The sequence below is a fragment of the Neovison vison genome, chromosome 6, assembly GCF_020171115.1.
Source record: "Neovison vison isolate M4711 chromosome 6, ASM_NN_V1, whole genome shotgun sequence".
Classification (NCBI taxonomy): domain Eukaryota; kingdom Metazoa; phylum Chordata; class Mammalia; order Carnivora; family Mustelidae; genus Neogale; species Neogale vison.
The window spans coordinates 116,896,829-116,921,559 of NC_058096.1; the positions used below are offsets into that span (position 1 = coordinate 116,896,829).

The window sequence follows — 24,731 nt, forward strand, 5'->3', positions numbered from 1 at the left end:
ATCAGAGTGGGAGACAAACCATGAGAAACTACGGACTCCGGGAATCAAACTGAGGGTTTTAGAGGGGAGGGGGGCAGGGGGATGAGTGAGCTCAGTCATGGGCATGAAGGAGAGCACATACTGCATGGAGCACTAGATGTTATATGCAAACAATGAATCATGGAACACTACATCAAAAACTAATGATGTACTGTATGGTGACTAAAATAACGTAATTTTTAAAATAAATAAATAATGTTCTTAACAAAGTTAAACAGGAAAAAAAAAAAAAAAAACCAGCATCTTTTGCCCTCATGAATGACTAGAATAAAAGTCCTCAAATCTTAAATGCACATATAAATAGCTCAAAGAATACAGCAGTCTTTAATATTGGCAACTGATTAGACAAAGGGGGTATACTTGAAGCATCTTAAAAGAAACAAGTAAATTTAGAAAAATGGCTTTTACTTCTTCATTCTTAAAATAATTCCTTAACTCACAAAGGCACAATTAAAACAAAAAAGATAACTTTTATAGGTATATATGTCACTCATATTAAGTTCACTATATTAGAATGAGAAATAGGGGCACCTGGGTAGCTCAGTTGTTAAGCATCTGCCTTTGACTCAGGTCATGATCCCAGGGTCCTGGGATTGAGTCCCACATTGGGCTCCCTGCTCAGTGGGAAGCCTGCTTCTCCCTCTCCCACTCCCCCTGCTTGTGTTCCCTCTCTCAATGTGTCTCTGTCAAATAAATAAATCTTTAAAAAAGAGAGAAACAAATGTCTCTCTCTCATACACATACACACACACACACACACACACACTCACACACACTCACATACATACATTTTAGATCCATGAACTAAGAAGCTGGTTAATCAAAGTTACTGAATTATAACAAGTAATTTTATAAAATACCGCCATTCAAAGAAAGGTACTAAATATTTACATGGTCATAGTAACACCTACTTACTGACACTTACTGTGTGAAAATTTATCATTTCTTGAAGACTGTCAGAAAACTTGGTCAAGCTTGTCTATGGAAAAAGAAACCAAAAGAAAAACTAAGTCATTTAAGAGCCACGAAAATAGGTCACACAAATGTTACTTCTGCATTTCTGACAGAAAGATCTAGTTACACTGTAAACAGTAACATTTACTTCTGAGGATGATTTCATGGTATTGCCTCATGGGCATGCTCTGCAAAGAGGACAAATGTACATGTGGTAGGTAACATAAAACCCAAGAACAGTCAAAGAATTAGTACTGCCATATCATTAGGAGTAGGCTAACAAATAATAATGGCACATATAAGCCTAAAGGTAAAATTGAGCGTATCAAGACTGTGCCCATTTAGACATCCATGAATCAAATAATCATCAAAGCATGCCCATTACCAAACCAAGTATTATTCCTCATGGAAGAATTATCATAACACCACACAGTATAGCAAGGGGCCTAAGTTAACCCAGCACAGCTAGCTGACAAGAGCTTTGCTGTGCAAACCCATACATAGTTAGATACTATTCTTTTTTTTTCCAATTTATTTATTTTCAGAAAAACAGTATTCATTATTTTTTCACCACACCCAGTGCTCCATGCAAGCTGTGCCCTCTATAATACCCACCACCTGGTACCCCAACCTCCCACCCCCCCGCCACTTCAAACCCCTCAGACTGTTTTTCAGAGTCCATAGTCTCTCATGGTTCACCTCCCCTTCCAATTTACCCAAATTCCCTACTCCTCTCTAACGCCCCTTGTCCTCCATGCTATTGGTTATGCTCCACAAATAAGTGAAACCATATGATAATTGACTCTCTCTGCTTGACTTATTTCACTCAGCATAATCTCTTCCAGTCCCGTCCATGTTGCTACAAAAGTTGGGTATTCATCCTTTCTGATGAAGGCATAATACTCCAAAGTGTATATGGACCACATCTTCCTTATCCATTCATCCGTTGAAGGGCATCTTGGTTCTTTCCATAGTTTGGCGACTGTGGCCATTGCTGCTATAAACATTGGGGTACAGATGGCCCTTCTTTTCACGACATCTGTATCTTTGGGGTAAATACCCAGGAGTGCAATTGCAGGGTCGTAGGGAAGCTCTATTTTTAATTTCTTGAGGAATCTCCACACTGTTCTCCAAAGAGGCTGCACCAACTTGCATTCCCACCAACAGTGTAAGAGGGTTCCCCTTTCTCCACATCCTCTCCAACACATGTTGTTTCCTGTTTTGTTAATTTTGGCCATTCTAACTGGTGTAAGGTGATATCTCAATGTGGTTTTAATTTGAATCTCCCTGAGGGCTAATGATGATGAGCATTTTTTCATGTGTCTGATAGCCATTTGTATTTCTTGATTGGAGAAGTGTCTGTTCATATCTTATGCCCATTTTTTGATGTGTTTGTCTGTTTCGTGTGGGTTGAGTTTGAGGAGTTCATTATAGATCCTGGATATCAACCTTTTGTCTGTACTGTCATTTGCAAATATCTTCTCCCATTCCGTGGGTTGCCTCTTTGTTTTTTTGACTGTTTCCTTTGCTGTGCAGAAGCTTTTGATTTTGATGAAGTCCCAGAAGTTTATTTTCGCTTTTGTTTCCTTTGCCTTTGGAGACGTATCTTGAAAGAAGTTGCTGTGGCTGATATCAAAGAGATTACTGCCTATGTTCTCCTCTAAGATTCTGATAGATTCCTGTCTCACGTTGAGGTCTTTTATCCATTTTGAGTTGATCTTTGTGTATGGTGTAAGAGAATGGTCAAGTTTCATTCTTCTACATATAGCTGTCCAGTTTTCCCAGCACCATTTATTGAAGAGACTGTCTTTTTTCCACTGTATGTTTTTTCCTGTTTTGTCAAAGATTAATTGACCATAGAGTTGAGGGTCCATATCAGGGCTCTCTACTCTGTTCCACTGGTCTATGTGTCTGTTTTTTTTGCCAGTACCATGCTGTCTTGGTGATCACAGCTTTGTAATAAAGCTTGAAATCAGGTAAGGTGATGCCGCCAGCTTTATTTTTGTTTTTCAACATTTCCTTAGCGATTCGGGGTCTCTTCTGATTCCATACAAATTTTTGGATTATTTGCTCCAGCTCTTATACTGCCTAGAGCAATCTATACTTTTAATGCCATTCCGATCAAAATTCCACCGGCATTCTTCAAAGAGCTGGAGTTAGATACTATTCTTAAGATTTAAATGCTCTCTGTTTGCCCTAAAAGCTCCTTCTAGTAAGCGTAGTCCTCCTCTCCCTGCTCGGGTCCTCTTGTAAATGATCCAGCTCACCTAGCAGAAGTAAACTTATATTCACAATGCAAATCAACCATCAACTTCTAACTATATTAGAAAACAGAATTATACAACACCAGTAGGTGACAGCTTTTCTATTCCTAATTTTAAGGACCACAAAACTACCACTAAGGTAAATGGATGCATAGTTCTTTAATATTTTGTTGAATGTATCATATTAACTAATTTTAATAATACTAACCTCAACTACAGCATCATTACTAGAATACTGTGCCAGGTCTCGAATCCCATTCATGAACTGTTTATTTGCAACACAAAAGGCCTTTCCGGTATCAATCATCACAATACAAAGTTTCACAAGCTGAAAAAGAAAAACATTACATCAGGTTGAAAATAATTACACAAATTACCTAGTTGAACAAGCGTTAGCAACAGCTACATGAGTTAGCCTAGCTAAGATAAATTATGGTTCATCAGTAAAGCCAAAATAGACTAATTGAAATTGTTCTTTTTAACTCTGACTTACAAAGTAAATTCATAGTAGAACTGTACCCAAAAAAGTTGACCCTTTAGGACCCAGAGGCTGTAATGGTAACAATAAATACTTTTACCAAGTCATATTCATCCCATAACTCCATAAAAATTTATTAAACACCACTTAGAAGGAAGAATAGGGAATTTCAGGCAGAACAAGCAGTCTGCTTAAAAAAAAAAGAAAAAGAAAAAGAAAAAAACCTGTACTATGTTGGAGGAAAAGGGAGTAAACTGGTATGCTGGATTAGTCATGCTAGGCATTTCAGTGTCAATCTATCAACACAAACATCTGAAATGATTAATCAACCATTGTTTCTTCAATGCCTACTATTTTAGGCATTGAGCTAGCCTTAAAATTTAGACTTTCACCTTTCTTTCTCTAAAATTCTTCTCCTCCCCCTTTTCTTTTTTCTTTTCCTTATTTTTCTCCTTTCATTCAAACACATAACATTTAATTAAATAAAATCTTGGGTGAATACATATATTAAAAAAAAAAAGTAGAGAAGGGAAGGATACTGAGGAGGTAATGGTGGGAGCACCAAGAAGAGGGTAAAGAGCCAAAACAACAATAACAACAAACCTTTAGAAAGCATTTAAGGATCTCAGGAGTAGAATTTAAAACTGTTACCCTAGGGCCCAGAAGAACAGAAATTAAAAATATACTGTCTGCTCTCAGAAGCTTTAAATCAAACCAGTAGACAAGCAAATAAATTCTGTACAGCACAAACACAACGGCTACGCATGACAAAACCATACATGATCGAACAAAGGAAGAACATCTAGTCAGGACTATGGGCATCAGGGAAGGATTCCTGGAAAAGATAACAATTAAGAAAAGCTCTGAAAGATCAACAAAAATTAGCCAATCAGACAAGAGTAATGGAAAGATAATACTCTAGGAAGAGCATGTTTTAAGGTAAGGCCCAGAAGCAACATGGGCAGAGAAAACCAGAGACACTTAGTAGCTTAGTGTGGTGTGAAAATGTGGGACATTAAAAGTGTGATGTTGAAAATGTATGCAAGGGCCAGATCAGGACAAGCTTTTGTGTGCAATGCTAAGATGTTCACATTTTGTATGAAAGGAACAGAGAACACGTGAATACACTAATTGGTGAGTTCACCAGAGTTCCATCTCAGAATGATGACCTAAATGGAGAAAAAGTAAAGACAGGGAAAAGAAAGACTAAAGGGGATTAGACCAAAAACCATGACAGGCTGAATTAAGGCAGTAAGCAGGAGAGAGAAAGGAGGAGAAAAACTCAAAAACTATAGTCGAGTACCCTTCTGTAGTACAGTTATACAGACCGTGTCCCACCAAGGGGAAAAAAACAGGATCTGAAATCCAGCCTGAGTTCTGCTTGCCATGGGCTACATCTGCTAATTCACACAAAGACACATTAAACAGGCCAGCAAAAGACTCCTGTTTTCACTGTATTAGGCCTGTGACGTGGCCCTGAATTAAATGGGCCTGTGATAGGGGCGCCTGGGTGGCTCAGTGGGTTAAGCCGCTGCCTTCGGCTCAGGTCATGATCTCAGGGTCCTGGGATCGAGTCCCGCATCAGGCTCTCTGCTCAGCAGGGAGCCTGCTTCCCTCTCTCTCTCTGCCTGCCTCTCCATCTACTTGTGATTTCTCTCTGTCAAATAAATAAAATCTTTAAAAAAATAAAATAAAATAAAATAAAATAAAAATAAATGGGCCTGTGATGTAAGTCAAGTGGAAAGCTGGACCAAACACGTGAAAACAGACATATGAAACTCAAAAAAGAGGTGCGTGCTGTAGATACAGAGGAATCATCAGCATATATACAGTTACAGTGCTACAATGCTATATCCCACACAGGAGATAGAGGACAGAGCTTGCAGAGTGAAAATCTCACAAAGAAAACAAAAGAGGAAGAGGAAAAGTAGGAGGAAAAGCAAGAGAATAATTTCACAAAAGTAAAAAAAGAACTAAGGATCAAAAAATAGATAAATAGGTTGAAAAATCCATAAAAGTCCTATTTTAAAAAGATTTTAAAATGTCTGTTGAGGTTGTCACCCAGTATCCCTGGCAAGAATAACTGTAAGAGAAACTGACTGGGGAGCTGTTAGCCAGATTACAGTGAGTTATGAACTGCAGATGTAGAAGACACGATGATCAGTATTTCCCAATATGTACTCTACAAAATATCCTACAGGAATATCCTACACCAAAATAAGGATCTTCTGACAAAATAAATCTGGCAAACTCTGCGTTTGAAAAGCTAAACAGATTTCTTTGTTGCTGAATTTTAAAGAGCTTTTGATATATTCATATGTGTTGTGAATCCTAGAAGAATATAAAATATGTAGCAGTTCTCAAAAATATTTGACATGGAATTCTTTTTCAGAGGAACCATGCTCATTGAAACAACATTCCAAAAAAACTCACTATGAGAACTGCTGGCAGAGATCAGTCTTTTAAATAGTTTGAAAATTACAAATAAATACAAAATTACAAGAAATAATGTCTTAAAAACCAGAAAAACTAATTCTAAAATTCTAACCAACATGCAAGAAGAGGGGAAAAAATTGAAAATGAGTGATGAGATGGGAACATTAGCTTTATATATATATATTTCTTAAAGATTTTATTTATTTATTTGAGAGAGAGATCACAAGTAGGCAGAGAGGCAGGCAGAGAGAGGGGGTAGGAAGCAGGTTCCCTGATGAGCAGAGAGCCCGATGCGGGACTCGATTCCAGGACCCTGAGATCATGACCTGAGCCAACGGCAGCAGCTTAACCCACTGAGCCACCCAGGCGCCCATAGCTTTATATTTTATTAAAATGTATTATACCCAAAAAAAAAAAAAAAAAAAGGTACGATACAAGTATTGTAATTACAATTCTGGTAATGGCCATGAACAGACAAATGGAAAGAATACAGAGTCAAGAAACCAATACAAATATGCAGTACTTTCCAGCCAGTGGGGAAAAAAGTGATCCAATAAATGACATAGGGACACTAGAATCTAATGGGAGAAAAAGAAAAAAAGAAACCAAATTCAATTTCAAACCCTCCAATTAATTTCAGATGGAATAAAGATTTAAACATGAAATACTAAATCAGAAAATTAAAACAGGAAGTAATATTTTTTATAATCTCAAAGTAAGAAAAGTCTTTTTGAGAAAGTTTCAAAACTCAAAAGTCATAGAAAAAAAAATCAATTCAACTACAAAAAAATAAAAATTTTATGGCGCCTGATGGCTCAGTTGGTTGAGTGTCCAACTCTTGATCTCAGCTCAGGTCTTGATCTCAGGACCATGAGTTCAAGCCCCACACTGGGCTCCACCCTGGCTATGTATGTATATATGTGTATATTTATACACACACACACACACATATACACGTGTATATATATGAAACATTTTTATCAGGGGGATAAAAAATAATAAATTTAGTCAAAAGACAACAATATGGAAAAATAGTATTAGCGACAAATCATAAGGGATTAATTTCCCTGCTCTAAGAAGAGGATATAAAACATTTTTTAAAATCAAACCAGTCACTAGAAAAATAATGGCCAACCGATTATGTACAGATAATTCCCAGTAAAGAAAATCCAAATACATTCTACGCCTAGGAAAAAAATTTCAATCTCGGGGGGAAAAAAAAAAAAATTCAATCTCACTCATAGTAAAAGTACTTTACAAAGAGTAAATTACCGGTTTTTTTTCAGAATAGCAAAGATCGAAAAGTTTGTTAACTTGTTATTTTAGAGAGGGTATGGAGAACCAGGCACTCATACATTTATGGGAAATGTAAACTGGTACAATTTCTGTGTAAGGCAATTTAGCAAGAGCTATCAATATTTTAAATACATACCCTCTAACCTAACAATTTCACTTTTAGGAAAGTATTATGAAGTTATTTTTCACATAAACCACATGACACACATGTGAAGTCATACACTGCAGTCACAGTAAAATATAGGTAGCAATCTGAGTCCATCAGTAGGCAACTGAATAAATAAATAATGATATATCCATACAATGAAATACAATTCAGCCGTCAAAAAGAATGTGGCAGCTCAATAATTATTAACAAAAACCAAAATCCAAGATGTATTTTTTCAAAAAACAAAATACAGGGGTGCCTGGGTGGCTCAGTGGGTTAAAGCCTCTGCCTTCAGCTCAGGTCATGATCTCAGGGTCCTGGGATTGAGCCCCACATGGGGCTATCTGCTCAGTGGGGAGCCTGCTTCCCCGTCTCTCTCCGCTTGCCTCTCTGCCTACCTGTGATCTTGCTCTGTCAAATAAATACATACAATCTTAAAAAAAGAAAAATGTAGAACAGTTTTAATATTTTTGTTGTAGTGGGAGAGAAGACAAATATTTATAATCTTTTACATGCCTAGAAAATTTCTGGAAGGACTCAAACGTTCTCCTTTAGGAAAGAGACTAGAGGATGACTAATTTTTCACTGGATACAAACTTTCATATCTTTAAAGTTTATATCATGTAGGAGGTATTACTTATTCAACAAATTAAATAATTCAAAAATAATTAAAAGGTCCCACAGTAACTATAGGAGAGAGAGAGGTTGGTAGTATGACATTATGGTTAAAAACACAGTTGTGGTTTTAGTCAGCTTAGATTCAAATCCTGCTGCCCTACTTAACCACCTAAATGATCCTGAGTGACCTTAACCTCAGTAACCTTGAGTTTTTTTCTGTCTGAAATGATCACAACGGTACCAAACCATATAAGGTTACTATAAAAGAGTTAAGGTGATGCACATAAAGATCTTAGCACAAACCATTACTGGCACATGGTAATTACTAAAGATTTATGTTTCCTTGTCAGAGTTTTGTTATTTGCTTTTAATTTTCTCTCTTATTTTGTTTTTGTTCCAAAGAAACTTGAACACCTTCTACTTAAAATGAAGAGGTGGCAGAGAAAGAAAAGGAGAAAGATGACTAAAGCAAAGTTCTGAAGAGTTTGGAATTACATAGGAAAAGGGATACTTTTATCACTCAAATGGGAGGAAAAGTGGAAAAAGAGAAGGACATATTCTGAATTTCTAGGAGCAAGGAATAAAAGTGTTCCCACCAAAAGGAAGACAGGGTCAAAGTCCTCTATTTAAGAAGAAGAACAAAATGATAAATCATGAGAAAATAGAAGTAAAGCTGTTAAAGATAACTAGACAACCTGAATAAATCTTGGAAAATTTGTTTTACATCAAGATTTCCAGGAATGTGTAACTCCACCAGTTGATTTCACCAAACAATTGTGACTTCTCCTACAGGGCTTTATAGATATGACACAGAGAATACAGATGATTAGACAAATATAGTGAGAATTCTACAGAGTAGGTGTTATGGAAAGGAAATGAAGGCCTCTAGAAGAAAAATATGATGGAATAAAATTAAGAGTAGACTGAAAGTGATCATAGCAGTATTATTCATACTAGCCAAAAAGTGGAAATAACCCAAATGTCCATCAAATGATGAAGGGATAAACAAAATGTGGTATATCCATAAAGGGATATTACTCAGCCATAAAAAGTAAATACTGGAAAATGTTACAACATGTACAGATGAACCTTAAAAACATTATGCTAAGTGAAAGAAGCTAGTCACAAAAGGCCAAATATGGCTCCATTTATATGAAATATTCAAAAGAGGCAAATCCATACAGACAGAAAGAAAATTAGTGGTCACCAGAGTATATAGGAAGAGGACAATTGGGTGTGATTGCTAACAGGTACAGGATTTCTCTTTAAAGTAATAGAAATGCTCTGGAATTAGATAGTGGTGAGGGTTGCACAATACTATGAATACACTGGAGACACTGAATTGTACAATTTAAAATGATGAATTTTATGTCAGGTGAATTTTATCTCCAAAAATTACCCCTTCCCAAAATGCACTGAAAGGGGATTTTAAAAGGGGTTTAAAATATCAGAAGGTTATAGACTGAAGACTAGAGCTAAGCTTGAAGAACAGAGGCAGGAGTGAATAAAATAAGAACTGGAAAGACTAGAGTCTCAGGTAAGAAAGTAAGAGATCAGCATTCCAGATTTCTGAGACGAGAACTCTGAATGGTAAGGCATAGCTATGACCATGAAAACAGGTATCAGAATTAGAATAGAGGTCACTAACACGGGAGTTGGAGAGATAATGGAATTGTCATACAGCTGAGCCACATATACACTGCAGCTATGCAGGAAGAAGAACTGGCTTGGTGAAAGAAACTTTGCCAGCTAGCAAAATCCTTAGTAAATGACGCTGATGACAGGTTTAAGTGAATAATATAAGCCTACAAGAGAGAACCTAAGAGTATATGTCAAGTTAGTCAAAATTATCAAGCTGGCAGCCCCAATTCATTCAAGTTCTTTTTTACTAAGAGATACGTATGTCATAGGCACTTTTCCAGGTGATGAGAATATAAACAACTTATCCACTGACTGTCCTTTAGTAACAACCTCTCCAAGTCTCATTTTTCTCATGGGCAAATTGGGTGTAATGCCAAGTTTGCAACACTGTTGTGACAGTTGGAGATAATATAAGTAAAACTTAGCATCTGATACATAGTAAGTGTGCATCAGGGTTGTTTTTCTTCCTTTGAAGACTGTCTTCAAGGAGCTAATAATTGAGACATCATCATTAGCATTTATTTAGAACGTAACATGTGCTAAGAACCATGCTAAGCACTAACATACACTAAAACATCTTATTCTCATTAATAACCCTATGAGATAGATACTCAACTTTTACTGTTTTTGAAGATGAAGAAACTGAGGCATAGGAAGGTTGAGAAACTTGCCCAACGCCAAATAGCTTAGTAAGGGGTAGAGCCAGATTCAAATGCATGCAGTCTTACTCCAGGCTTTGTGTTCTTAACTATTACACCATGCTACAAGCCAAACACTATAATAATATTATAATAATTTAAATGGAAGTGTGTGGTAGAAAGGTAGAAAGAATGCAATACCAGAAAAAGAACGTAAGTTTGGTAGTACTTGAGCTGTGATTTAAAGAGTATCTGCTTAACAGAGAAAGAACAAGCATTCCAGTGAGAGGATGCAACAGAAACAAAAATTACATCTAGATGGCCACTACGTTGCTCTACGGTGCTGTCAGTGCCAGAATACCTGGCAGAATGGATAAATCATTGGACCCAGCAAAACAATGCCACTCATGAAGCATTATTCTCCACAAGGAGTGTAACTATTGGTAATATATTATAAGCAAAATAAATAATAGCTAAGTCATCAAGCTAGTTTAACCTGTCGGTGGCATGATTTACAATGATACTACAGGCCTTGCACAAAGTTATGAAATCACTAAACTAATCCTGGGCAAACCCTCCCCACCACAAGTCCTTCAGTGTCACCACCTTCAGTAACAACCATTTCTTCCTCCTGTCTGGTTCTCCTCTCTGTGCTAACTCCTCAAAATTCTCAAGTGGAATGATAGATACTAACTTAAGAATTTGAGACAGGTACATTTTATAAGAAAACAAGATTTTAAACTAGAGAAATATAAAACTATAGACCTTCTATTCCGGTGGAAGATAGTATGTTTTAAAATGTCAAAATTTCCATGATGCCCTTATTAGTCCTTTGGGAAATAAACATTCTAGAAAGGGCTTAGAGATGTTAGTACTGATTGCCAACATTTTAATAACTTGTTTTAAACTTGAATATTTCGTTTTAAGATTCTACCAATCTCCCAATTCCAACCAAATATGACACAGGGGCAGGGGGAGGGGGATGCTCATTGAAGCAAAATCAGTAACAAAAATGCTATTAGTAGATTCTATCAGATGAGATATTACAAAATTTTGAGGACCTCCCCAACAAACCCAAAAAATGTTTCGTATGATTTATATGCAACTCTCCCCACAAAGAACAGATATTCTGATTAGACTACTCAATGATTCTTTAAAAAGCCTTGTCTTTCAGGGGTGCCTGGGTGGCTCAGTCAGTTAAGCATCTGCCTTTGCCTCAGGTCATGATCCCAGGGCCTTGGGATGGAGCCCCACATAGGGCTCCCCTGCTTCTCCCTCTCTCCCCAGCTCATGCATGCTCTATCTCTTGCTATCTCTCGCAAATAAATAAATAAAACAAACAAACTAAGCCTTGTCTTCCTACATACTCCCACATAAATCTACTAGAAAATCAAGACTACAGTTCTGTTGCCTACCTTAAGATTTAAAAACTTTGTTTCAGAGTGTTTAAAATAAATGGAATACCTCTGGGTAAAATAATAATAATAATCCTATATGTGTAATTTTAAAGAGAAAATATTTGAAAATCCTTTTGAAAATATCCTTACAAAAAATTATAACACTAATTTTTTTTTTAAATTACAACACTAATTTAAAAAACATTTGCCAAGAAGCTTCTTAGCTTTCCTCAAAAAATTTCCAAGCAGCAAAGTGCTCCCCTAGTATGGATGCAGAAGCGCAGTGGTGCACAAAAAGAGCACTGAACTAAGGATAAAAACTTGAGTCTTGTCCCAGGTTCTGCCTCTTCTACCTCTGACTTGAAGCCAGTTCCCTTCACTTTCCAGGCTTTGGTATCCTCATCTATAAAATGGGAATAATAGCACTTGTCTTACCTCACAGAATTATTATAAAAATCAAAAAGCAGAGTATGTATCAAAGTGTTTTGGAAACTATAGCGTACAACACAAAAATAACTTATTACTAAATATTTTCTAAAATTTTGGTTTTAGGTGCCTTGTTACCACAGTAGGTAGCATGTCAGTCTCATAAAATATTGGTTTTACATATATAATTACTACTACTTTATATTTATACCATTTACATCATATACATACATCTATTTCATGATTTCAAGACATTTGAAAACCTTCAGCTTATTTTATATCCTGGCTATTCAAAATGTGGTCCATGGAACAACAGCATTGGTGTTACCTGGACTCTGATTAGAAACACGGAATCTCATAAAGGGCTAGTACACAAAATCCATAAAGAACTTATCAAACTCAAGACCCAAAGAACAAATAATCCAATCAAGAAATAGGCACATGACCAGACATTTCGTCTGACATTTCATCAAAGAAGACATGCAAATGGCCAACAGACACACGAAAAAGTGCTCCACATCACTCAGTATCAGGGAAATACAAATCAAAACCACAATGAGATACCACCTCACACCAGTCAGAATGGCTAAAATTAACAAGTCAGGAAACAACATATGTTGGCAAGGATGAGGAGAAAGGGGAACCCTCCTACACTGTTGATGGGAATGCAAGCTGGTAGGCCACTCTGGAAAACAGTATGGATGTTCCTCAAAAAGTTGAAAATAGAGCTACCCTATGGCCCAGCAATCGCACTCCTGGGTTTTTACCCTAAAGATACAAATGTAGTGATCTGAAGGGGCATGTGCACCCGAATGTTTATAGCAGCAATGTCCACAATAGTCAAACTATGGAAGGAATCTAGATGTCCATCAACAGATGAATGGATAAAGAAGATGTGATACACACACACACACACAATGGAATACTATGCAGCCATCAAAAGAAATGAAACCTTGCCATTTGCAATGATGTGGATGGAACCAGAGGGTATTATGCTGAGCAAAATAAGTCAATCAGAGAAAGACAGTTATCATATGATCTCTCTGATATGAGGAATTTGAGAGGCAGGGTGGGAGTTGTGGGGGGTAGGGAAGGAAAAAATGAAACAAGATGGGATTGGGAGGGAGACAAACCATGGGAGACTCTTAATCTCATGAAACAAACTGAGGGTTACTGGGGGGTGGGGGCTAGGGAGATGGTGGCTGGGTTAAGGACACTGGGGAGGGTATGTGCTATGGTGAGGGCTATGAAATGTGTAAGCCTGATGATTCACACACCTGTACCCCTGAAGCAAATAATACATTGTATATTAATTAAAAAAAAAAAGAAAAGAAATAAAGAAAAAGAAACACAGAATCTCAGGTACCCCAGACTTACTGAATCAGAATCTGTATTTTTACAAGATCCCCAGGTGATTCCTATGCACAGCACAGTTTGAGAGGCACTGCTTTATGCAGCAATACAATTTTTAAAAATAATTAAATGAGTAGGAAGTTATTTTCAGAAAGGGTATTTCAAATATATGCATCTGATTTCTCTCCATGAATTTTAAGAAAGATATTTCACTAAACAGTTACTGGTTACGTGAAACCAGAAGCCATGTCTTACTCATTCTCATATTTCTTCCTGCTTTATACGGTATTTCTTGGGTAGAGGGAAAAATAAAGGATGATCAATAATTAATATAGATGATAGGAATTAATGCACATTTACCCTCAAATACAATATGGTCGCTTAAAATCAATTATTAACTATATACTAAGCATTTCTGGCATCAGCTTTAAAAAAAAATGCAATCAGTATTTTAAATTTTATTTATATTTAATGTGTCCACACCTACAGTTAGTTATAAACAAGAATGGTCAGGTTATATATGAAAACCACTGAACAGTGAAAAGATACATGCAATCTTTTTTTTTTTTTTTAAGATTTTATTTATTTATTTGACAGATGGAGATCACAGAGAAGCAGGCAGACAGAGAGGAGGAAGCAGGCTCCCTGCTGAGCAGAGGGCCCAATAAGGGGCTCAATCCCAGGACCCTGGGACCATGACCTGAGCCGAAGGCAGAGACTTAACCCACTGAGCCACCCAGGTGCCCCACATGCAATCTTTTTGATGGAAAAGAAGAAAACAGTTCCAACAATATAAAGGATATCTAGTTAGCTCTGAAGTCAGATGTTGTTCAAATTCTTGCTCTCGAGCTTAGATTTTCAATAAGCTATTTCATGTCTATAACCTCAATTTCCTCACGTGTAAAACTGAGATGATAATAATAACATTTACTATCATAGAGATTTAAAAAAAAAAAAAAAAGGTAACATGAACCACCAGGTATTAAAGGCCCAAAATCAGTGTTAAAGGAAAATAAGAATTAAATGTTTGAAAGAACTTTTAAAGTAAAATTCACCTTATCAAGTTTTAGTTCCAATTCTGCCACATCTCCTTCTACTTCTTCCAAAGCAGCCCTAGAAAAATCATATATAAAATAAGTTATCATGTGTTTTTTATTTTTTTAAATGCCCCCCACCTGCCCCCAGTCCCTCCCCACATCCACCCTCCAGCCTCCCCTCTGCCCCCTAAGGTATCAGAAACGATTAAATGTTACTTTACTCTTGGAAAATAACTCTAAATGAAAAAAGATATGAATGCTTAAAAATTACACTTCACATTAAGTAATAATTACCTTAGGATGAAGTGTAAGTACTTCATAAACATGAAATATAACAGATAATACAATTATTATTTAAGGTAATGAGAGAACACATTAATTAGGCTGACTGATTCAAAGCATTCATATTATTCAAATTAATAACACTAATAAGAAGTATTTAGCATATTTGTTTTTTTTAAATGAGGAAAAATTTTTAAATATGAGCCTTAACAAAAACTTGGATTTCTATTCAATACAACACATCTAACCCAACAACAGAGCATCCTTAGGAACCAAAAAGGAAAGGGTTTTACTTTTATAAATAGTTCAGAAAAATGTCAGCCTTGTTTAATGAACCATTTTGTTTCCCATGGATTTTTAAGAAATCACTAGATACTCTTAATTGTCAGGAGAATTATAAAATTATAATATTTATTAGTACTTGATATCACACTATAGGTAACATTCCAAAATTGGAAATTTGGAACAGAACAGCAGCAACTAAAACTTTTTAAGAATAATAAGATTTTACACTTAAGAGTTAAGATAGAACAAAACACAATTCATCTACTTTAAGTCATCTAACCCATTTTCAGATACCTACTTGATAAACTAGCAACTTCCCAGTAGTCATTTTACAAATTAACCAAATTTGTTTCAAATGGACAACAGTGGGGGACTAACCACCCAAACATTTATTTTGAAACCTGAGTAAGATATTCTCAATTAGGTAACAGAACTAAGAAAAACATGGCTAAAATATAGCCTCTATTCCCAGAACTACTCACTTAACCTCTATGTAATAATGTCCAAATAATCATTTTTATCAGCTTGTAATTCTACTTCTATATCTGGTCACAATTACTGAAAAAAAGTTTTTAATCTCCCAAACAAGAAAATTATACAACTATAAATTATTCAGCAAAGAGATGCCTATTCCATAAAACAAGATACTAGAGCATACAGTTCAAAGTTCAAGAAAACAAGAGGTGATATACTTCCAAAGCACAGAAACAGAAATGCTTCTCCCCTAACTAAAAGTATCATTTTCTTTAGCAGTTTTTCGAATTACATTTGTTCCCTTAACCTAGAAAACATTTTCCCTTCACATTAATCCTAACTCCTGTTCACCTGACTATATATACTGCTTGTCATTTTAAACTTAATTCATAAAGGAAAACAAATATATCTGCATAAGGATATTCACTCTTTGTAACAGGTTGAAAACCTGCATGTCCAGCAATAGGAAATATTGTAAATAAATGAAAGTACATCCATCCCAATATTTGAGGCAGCAGAGGTTTTTAAATGCAATTGATCTACATCTACTGGGATAGAAACATACATATGATAAACTATTACATGCGGGGGAAAAAAGCAAGTTACAAAATTATATATAGTGTGAACCCAATTTCATGGAGGGGGAAAAAAGAACCGTTGGTAAATGCCCAGGGAAAACTCTGGAAGCATATTTACCAGTCTATTACCCATAAAATGAGGACTGGAGAACAGAAAGTGTAAATAAGATTTTATACTGTTTGCTACTTATACTTCTGGCTTTTTAGTATTTGCAAGAACTACATATTTTTAAATAATTTTAAAGCCAATAAAGGGGAAAAGAAAAAATTTCAGACATCATCTTTCCAGGAGATAGGGTCTGGGAACCTCTTCCTCCACCCACACCAGCTTAATTACACATCCATCCTGTGCCCCCACAATACCTCATGCATGCCTCTACCAGTGTCCATTTCTCTCACTTATTGAAGTTCCCCATAGCAGTACAGACACTCAAAATGTTTGCTGGGTCAAGAAATAAACTCCACAATCATTTACTCTGTCAGAAACATTCTTCATTTACTTGTAACATTTATTTAACCTAGCTTTACTCAATCTTCAATTACTTTCAAGCATATTAGTTGAAATGACCAGCTTAAGATTTGATTTAACCATTGATTTCTACTAAACATACAATATGACAGAAACTTTATGTATATTCCTCAATTATTTTATTGTGCAATTGTCCTAATTTACTTTTGTAAAACATTTTTTTAATAAAGATTTTTTTTTAAAGTAATCTCTACACCCAATGTGGGGCTCGATCTCACAATCCTGAGATCAAGAGCCACATGTTCACCAACTGAATCAGCCAGGTGTCCCATAAAACAATTTTTTTTAAAAGATTTTATTTATTTATTTGACAGAGAGAGATCACAAGTAGGCAGAGAGGCAGGCAGAGAGACAGAGGAGGAAGCAGGCTCCCTGGTGAGCAAAGAGCCCAATGCGGGACTCGATCCCAGGACCCTGAGACCACGACCTGAGCCGAAGGCAGCGGCTTAACCCACTGAGCCACCCAGGCGCCCCCCATAAAACAATTTTTTTAAAAGATTTTATTTGTTTATTTGAGAGAGAGAGTACAAGCAGGTGGAGTAGCAGGTAAAGGGAGAGGGAGAAATAGGCTCCTCGCTGAGCAAGGAGTCCAATATGGGGCTCAATCCCAGGACCCCGGGATCATGACCTGAGCTGAAGGCAGTTGTTAAATCTACTGAGCCACCCAGGTGCCCAAACAATATTTTAAAAGAGAGGTACAAACACAAAAGGAAAAATGTGTTTCACCTGCACTTAAAAGTAAAGCCCTCTGTAATCATATATTCAAAGAATCTGAAACTTTATCTTCGAGGTTCTTCAACATTTCACCTTTTCTTAAAAAAAAATCTGTTGGTCATCTAAGATGTGTGTGAAAACTCCTAGCAATAGCAAAACACACACACACACACACACAAAACTTGCAGTAATAGCTAAGTAGCTAATGTGTAAGGTAAACTAGTTAACTGAATATTCCTTAGCATAAAAAGAAAAGTATATGGAAAGATTTTGATCTCAGTTCAAACTCTCCTCCACCACTCACTTATTCGTATTTAGTATTTTATCTAAGTTTCTTCATCTGTAAAATGAGTAAAGAAATGCCTACTTAAGGGCGCCTGGGTGACTCAGTGTGTTAAGCCGCTGCCTTCGGCTCAGGTCATGATCTCAGGGTCCTGGGATCGAGTCCCGCATCAGGCTCTCTGCTCAGCAGGGAGCCTGCTTCCTCCTCTCTCTCTCTCTGCCTGCCTCTCTGCCTACTTGTAATCTCTCTCTGTCAAATAAATAAATAAAATCTTTAAAAAAAAAAAATTAAAAAAAAAAAAAAAAAAGAAATGCCTACTTAAGTAAGTTGTAAAGGTTAAATCAGGGGCTGTTCCATAGTACATACCACACCTCAAAGTGTGTGTGTATGTACTACGTTTGTATGTACGTGTTTGTATGTATGTTTGTATGTACGTGTGTATGTACTACATATGTACTACATTTGTACACAAAGTGTGTGTGTATGTACTAGTTTGTGGTGTGGTATGTTCCACAGTACATACCACACCACAAAGAATACTATCAATAAGAGTCTCTTTCTCTCCTTTCTCTTATCCCTACATCCTGAGGTGAGTTTTGCCTCCCTATTACTTCTGTTCAGCAGTGCAAGAGAACCATCCTGGAACATGTTTAATAAATGAGTAAGCAAAATGAAACAATCTACACAAGGGTTCTTCAAATATTGCAAGAAAGATACTACTCCTTTTCAACTCTCCCAAATAACTATTGAGTATGTGTAACGTTTATAAATGTGCAAGGTATTAGAGGCCAATATTGTAGAAACCCTATCATAGCTTAAAACAATAAAAATAATCAAGTTTTTTTGAATTATTAAAATTTAGGGGCGCCTGGGTGGCTCAGTGGGTTAAGCCGCTGCCTTCGGCTCAGGTCATGATCTCACGGTCCTGGGATCGAGTCCCGCATCGGGCTCTCTGCTCAGCAGGGAGCCTGCTTCCCTCTCTCTCTCTCTCTCTGCCTGCCTCTCCACCTACTTGTGATTTCTCTCGTCAAATAAATAAATAAAATCTTTTAAAAAAAATAAAAAAGAATTATTAAAATTTAAAAGTTACATACACATTAACAATGTCCGAAAACATATGAGTAAGTAGTAAAACATAAAATAATGTTAAAACAAAGGGGGGAGAAAAAACAGAAAACAGTCAACAAAGTCTCACAGGATTATTTTGAACATAGTTCAGCAAACTATAGCCTGTCAGGCAAGTCGGGACCACAGCCTCTTTTTACACAGCCCGTGAGCTAAAAATGGTTTTTATGTTATTTAATGGTTAGAGAAAAAAAAAAAAGCAGCCACATATTTAATGACACAAGAAAATTGCTATTAAATCCAAATTCAGCATCCATAAATAAAGTTTTATGGAATCACAGTCAAGTTCATTCATTTAAATATTTTCTATGGCAACTTCCATGCAATAATGGCATGAAAGCTGAATAGTTTAGAGAGAGAGACTGTATAACCTACAAAGTCTAAAATATTTACTATTATCTGGCACTTTACAGGAAAGGTTTACTGACTCCTTGTAATGAATATTAAATACAAAAACATAAATGAAAATCCTTTCTCAAATACCAGATACATTCAGGGAAATAATTTTTAAAACTTAGTTCTGGTTCGCTGTACCTTCTAAGAAACTGAATAAGCCTATAATTCAGAAAAATGTCACCTTACTTTTAATAACATCTTCATTCTTTAGTCTATTCATGCACCACAGTTTTTTTATGATCAACTCAGAAAGTTAACCAAAAAAAAACATAAAATTAGAATAGAAAAAATTCTAGCAACAATTATTAACACCGAGACTTTTTATTTTTAAGTAGGTTCCACACCTAGCATGGAGTCCAGTGAGGGAATGGAAATCACGACCATGAGATCAAGACCTAAGCCAAGCTCAAGAGTTGGACGCTCAACTGACTGAGCCACCCAAGCACCCCAACACTGAGACATTTCTAATCACATGGTGATCACTTTCAGCTGTGAATTAAATGAATCTCTATGAGAAGCATAAAAATAGAATTCTCCCTACCCAGATAATTGCATACCACTGATGTAGAAAAATCTTTTTTAAACCACTGTTTTGTTTTTAAAGTCAGAGTTTTGTTTTTTTTAAGATTTTATTTATTTGAGAGAGAGAGTGAATGAGTGAGAGAGCACAAGCAGAGAGGAGGGGCAGAGGGAGAGGGAGAAGAAAATTCTCTGCTGAGCAGGGAGCCCGATGTGGGACTTGATCCCAGGACTCTGGGATCATGACCAGAGCTGAAGGCAGATGCTGAACCAACTGAGCCACCCAGGTGCCATTAAGCCACTGTTTTTATAAAATGATCTATAAAAATAACTAAATAATATGAATAATATGAGCACTGTATTTTCTTTATAAAAGCAAATTATTTGAAACAGGAAGTGTGATGAAGAATTGTTGTAGCCATCCATTTGAGATCTTAAAAAAAAAGAAAAGTGGGGCACCTGGGTGGCTCAGTGGATTAAAGCCCCTGCCTTCAGCTCAGGTCATGATCCCAGGGTCCTGGGATCGAGCCTCTGCTCTCTCTGCTCAGTAGGGAGCCTGCTTCCTCCTCTCTCTCTAACTGCCTCTCTGCCTGCTTGTGATCTGTCTGTCAAATAAATTTTTTTAAAAAATCTTTAAAAAAAAAAAAGAAAAGAAAAGCCAACCTCCACTCAAACCTCAGCAATTTCCTTAAAAATTGAATTAATAGTAAGACTAGGTCACATGACAATACAATCTAAAATGTAACAGTAGTGGGAGCCTACGTGGCTCAGTCATTAAATGGCTATCTTCTGCTCAGGGTCCTGGGTCCACATCCGGCTCCCTGCTAGGCGGGAAGCCTGCTTCTCCCTCTCCCACTTGTGTTCTCCCCTTGCTTGTGTTCCCTCTCTCACTGTGTCTGTCTCTGTCAAATAAATAAATAAAATCTTTTAGAAAAAAATAAGTAAATAAATAAAATAAAATAAAATGTAACAACAGGATATTCCAGATCACTAATAAGCACATAAATATGATTTATATGATTATTTATATAAATTATATAAATTATGATTTATAATAAGATTAAGTATTTAGACAATTAAAAATGGATTTGAGGCTCTAAGTCATATATACCTTCTAAATAATTAACAAAGATAAACTATAATATAAAGATTTTGAAACTAACATCTATATTCCTTGTTTTATATAAAAGATGTATTCCTAAAGTTTGCATATAGATTAAATAACCACTTAGCTACCAGGAGGGGTTGCCTATATGTCCATCATGGCACCTACCATCCCCAAGGCAACTTTCTCTTCCAGATCAACAGATTTAACCACTGTGGGCAACGCTTGGCTATTCTGTGCAAAGGACAAAGCCTAGATCAGGAATAGCCCGCTGACTGAAGGGCAGTCCTGTAACTCAATAAATGACAAAACTAGGTAACCAAAACTTCTAGAGGTGGCTCTAAGATGAGATGGCTCCCTCTGCATTTTTGACCAGAAAACAGAGTACATACCCTGGAAAACTGCTTTTTAAAATAAATCTCTCAGGCTGGGATGCTGGATTGATCAGTCTGTTAAACGTCTGCCTTCTGCTCAGGTCCTAATTCCAGGGTCCTGGGATCAAATTCCACAGCAAGGCTCCTTGCTCGGCAGGGAGCCTATTTCTCCCTCTGCCTCTGCCCCTCTCCCTGCTTGCATTCTCTCTCTCTCTGACAAATAAATAAATAAAATATTTTAAAATAAATCTCTCAGGGTGCCTGGGCAGCTTAGTCGGTTAAGCATCTGCCTTCAGTTCAGGTCATGATTGTGGGAGTTTGGGGATCAAGCCCCATGTCCAACTCCCTGTTTGTTGGGAAGTCTGCTTCTCCCTCTCTCTTTGCCCTCCCCCTGCTTGTGCTCTCTTCTCTCTCCCCCTCTCTGATAAATAAATAAAAATCTTGAAAAAATTTTTAAAATAAATCTCTCATTAAATCATTTTGTAGGGGACCTGGGTGGCTCAGTGGGTTAAGCCTCTGCCTTCAGCTCAGGTCATGATCTCAGGGTCCTGGGATCGAGCCCTACATCGGGCTCTCCGCTCAGCAGGGAGCCTGCTTCCCCCCTCTCTCTCTGCCTGCTTCTCTGTCTACTTTTGATCTCTGTCTGCCAATTAAAAAAAAAAAAAAAAGAATAAGCATTCAAAGGAAAATTAGAACCTGGATTTGATTATCTTCTCCCAAGCAAGAATTCCTCCACGTCCCCATTCGTGCTTTCAAAAGAATTAGAAAAAAAAAAAAAGAAAAACTTATAAACCATGAAAAACCCTCACCAAAATTTATACTGTTAAGTTAAGTTTCATTCATCCTTTTCAAAAGCCTCCTTTATGTACTTCTTAAAAGATAATAAATATCAGGGAAAACGGTGGGGGTTTTTTGTAAAATTTCTTATTCGGCTTAACATTTTAGGGAAAAAAAAGATTTTATCTTCTGTCCACACATGTATGTTTCTCAACTTTTTTAAAGTACCCTCCACACCCAGCATGGAGCCCAGTGCAGGGCTTGAACTCATGATCCCAAGTTCAGTACTTGAACTGAGATCAAGAGTCAGATGCTTACCAGACTGAGCCACCCAGGCGCCCCCACACATTATCTTTCTGAGTGAGCTCCATTATATTTCTTTTCTAAAGATTGTAAACATTATTCTGCCATTTTTCTGCTAAAAAAAGAAGTTTTTTTGTAAAAAGTAGTTTAAAAAAATGTACTCTTCTCCCCTCATGTTCTCACCTGCCAATACAGCATCCAAAATAAAACCATTCAAGCCAGCATATAATTCATGTAATTGAAAAAGCAACCAAACTACAGCCCAAGGTAGAGATGCAAACAGTATGGTTCCAGTGAATGAATAGCACACACTCAAGTTCTAACTCAGGTGTCAATAACCCTATGAGTCCAAGCTCATTAAAAAAAAGTAACACTCTTAAAATATTAGCGAGGTCATCATATTGTGTGGAGAAGTGTGGATGGAAGAAGGGGGACATACAGAAGCATCTGTTCCTAGGGCTCCAGATTTTCTTCCTTAACAGGGGTCATGTGGATCTATATACAAAGTTATTTTTTTAATCATGTGCAGTAGCAAATACTCACTATTTACAGAAAATTTGTGTAAAGAAATACTAATAATGTTTTATTTTATTCAGATAGGAAATTATATTTTTTTCCTCAGAAAAAAATCAGTACTATGTTAGAAAGCTATGTTTCCATTTCACCCTCCTCCTCCAACAGCCTGAATTTCTTGTCCAGGCAGTTAGCATAGTCAAGCAGATGAAATGCCACTATAACCGCAGCAGCAATTAATATCATCCTACTGTGGCATAAAAGAAGGTGGTGGAAGAAGAGACGGCCTATCTATTGTGCTGGGAATCAGTAAGCCACACCGATGGGTGACTGGGTGACAGTCTCTTTCAGTTTTCACAGTAGGAGGTGTAAAGCTAAAATGAAGATACTAGTCATCTAAAGAGGCGTAAGGCCACTTTAATGAGGAAAAAAAGAGGGCTAAGGAAAAAAACTACGAACTTAGAGATTACTACATAATGTTGCCTTCAACCAGGCCCAGAAAAAATAAAAGCTGAAGAAAAGGTATTTCTGTCTTGGGGTGCTTGGGTGGCTCAGTGGGTTTAGCCTCTGCCTTCGGCTTAAGTTATGATCCCAGGGTCCTGGAATCGAGCCCCGCATTGGGCTCTCTGCTCAGTGGGGAGCCTGCTTCCTTCCTCTCTCGCTGCCTATTTGTGAACTCTGTCAAATAAATAAATAAATAAAATCTTTAAAAAAAAAAAAAAAGGTATTTCTGTCTGTCTTGAATTCACAATAAACTTAGGAAGCTATCCCCCCCAAAAGAAATTTTTACATTGACTTTCTACAAAGTCTGTCCATTCCCAAGAATCTTATCACTGCAGTAGATTTAGACATGCTAGGAAAATAAAACAGTTACCATCACTGTTTAAAGAATTAAAATGTTGAACCAAAGCAGTTAAACTGCAATGTTTACCGCATCAGTGGTGTGTCATGATCCACACCTTTACAGAGAAGAGAGCACTGTAAATTTCATGGTTTATAACAGGGGGAGAGTAGATATCTATAAGGAAAGAATACTGTGACTGATAATTCTGTCAGGATGACCAAGTATTTCAAATAAGATGGGACTGTCAGCAGACTCATAATGGAAGAAAGGAGCAAGATGGTAGGGACATCTAGGGCCAAGCCCAGACAAAATTGTCAAAAATTATCATGAGAGACCATATTCCCCCTTTCATGGATATTCACCTTCATCCTTTTCAGAACTGGAAATGGTACTTAAGCAACAGGATTTCCTACAAATCAGAGCAAGTAAATAACTGCATATTGGGCCTTTCAGGGTTCTGTCTATGACATATCTTAGGCTGCTGAACAAATCCCATCTTTAACTTTTCCAGGCTTCTCCATTAACAAAAGAATCTTAGTACATCATGAAAATAATTTTGCCACGTATGTTCACTGCATTTTACAATCTGCCGGGGGCACCTGAACGTATGATATAGCAATTGTTATATTAAGAACACAAAATAGTAATATGAACTACTTTTTTTTTTAATAAAGAGAAAAACCATTAACAGGAAATGAGCTATAACCCCAGAATCACAGAATCTTGAATTGGAAGAAACCTTAGCAAACTGCTGAATGTCAGAACTGTTCAGTGAAAGTAGAGCAGCTGTGTTTAGAAAGTATTTCATGTAGTATTTCATGTCCATAAAAACCCTGTATCTGTAAACAGGATGCAGAATACAAATTTAAGAGACTAATAAAGAGGCTCAGGGTTTTAAAGACACT

The 24,731-nt window shown here is 36.7% G+C and overlaps 1 protein-coding gene across 4 annotated transcripts in view; it reads right to left on the reverse strand.

Moving 5' to 3' along the window:
• ACAP2 (ArfGAP with coiled-coil, ankyrin repeat and PH domains 2) overlaps positions 1 to 24,731 on the reverse strand; it is a 159,343-nt gene that overhangs the window by 92,364 nt on the left and 42,248 nt on the right. For all 4 annotated transcript variants that reach the window (XM_044252040.1, XM_044252043.1, XM_044252041.1 and 1 more), the window contains exons 2-4: positions 14,744 to 14,801; positions 3,466 to 3,585; positions 965 to 1,018 (exon numbers count right to left, since the gene is read on the reverse strand). In XM_044252040.1, coding sequence (XP_044107975.1) covers positions 965 to 1,018; positions 3,466 to 3,585; positions 14,744 to 14,801 — 232 coding nt within the window. The remainder of the gene's footprint in view (positions 1 to 964; positions 1,019 to 3,465; positions 3,586 to 14,743; positions 14,802 to 24,731) is intronic.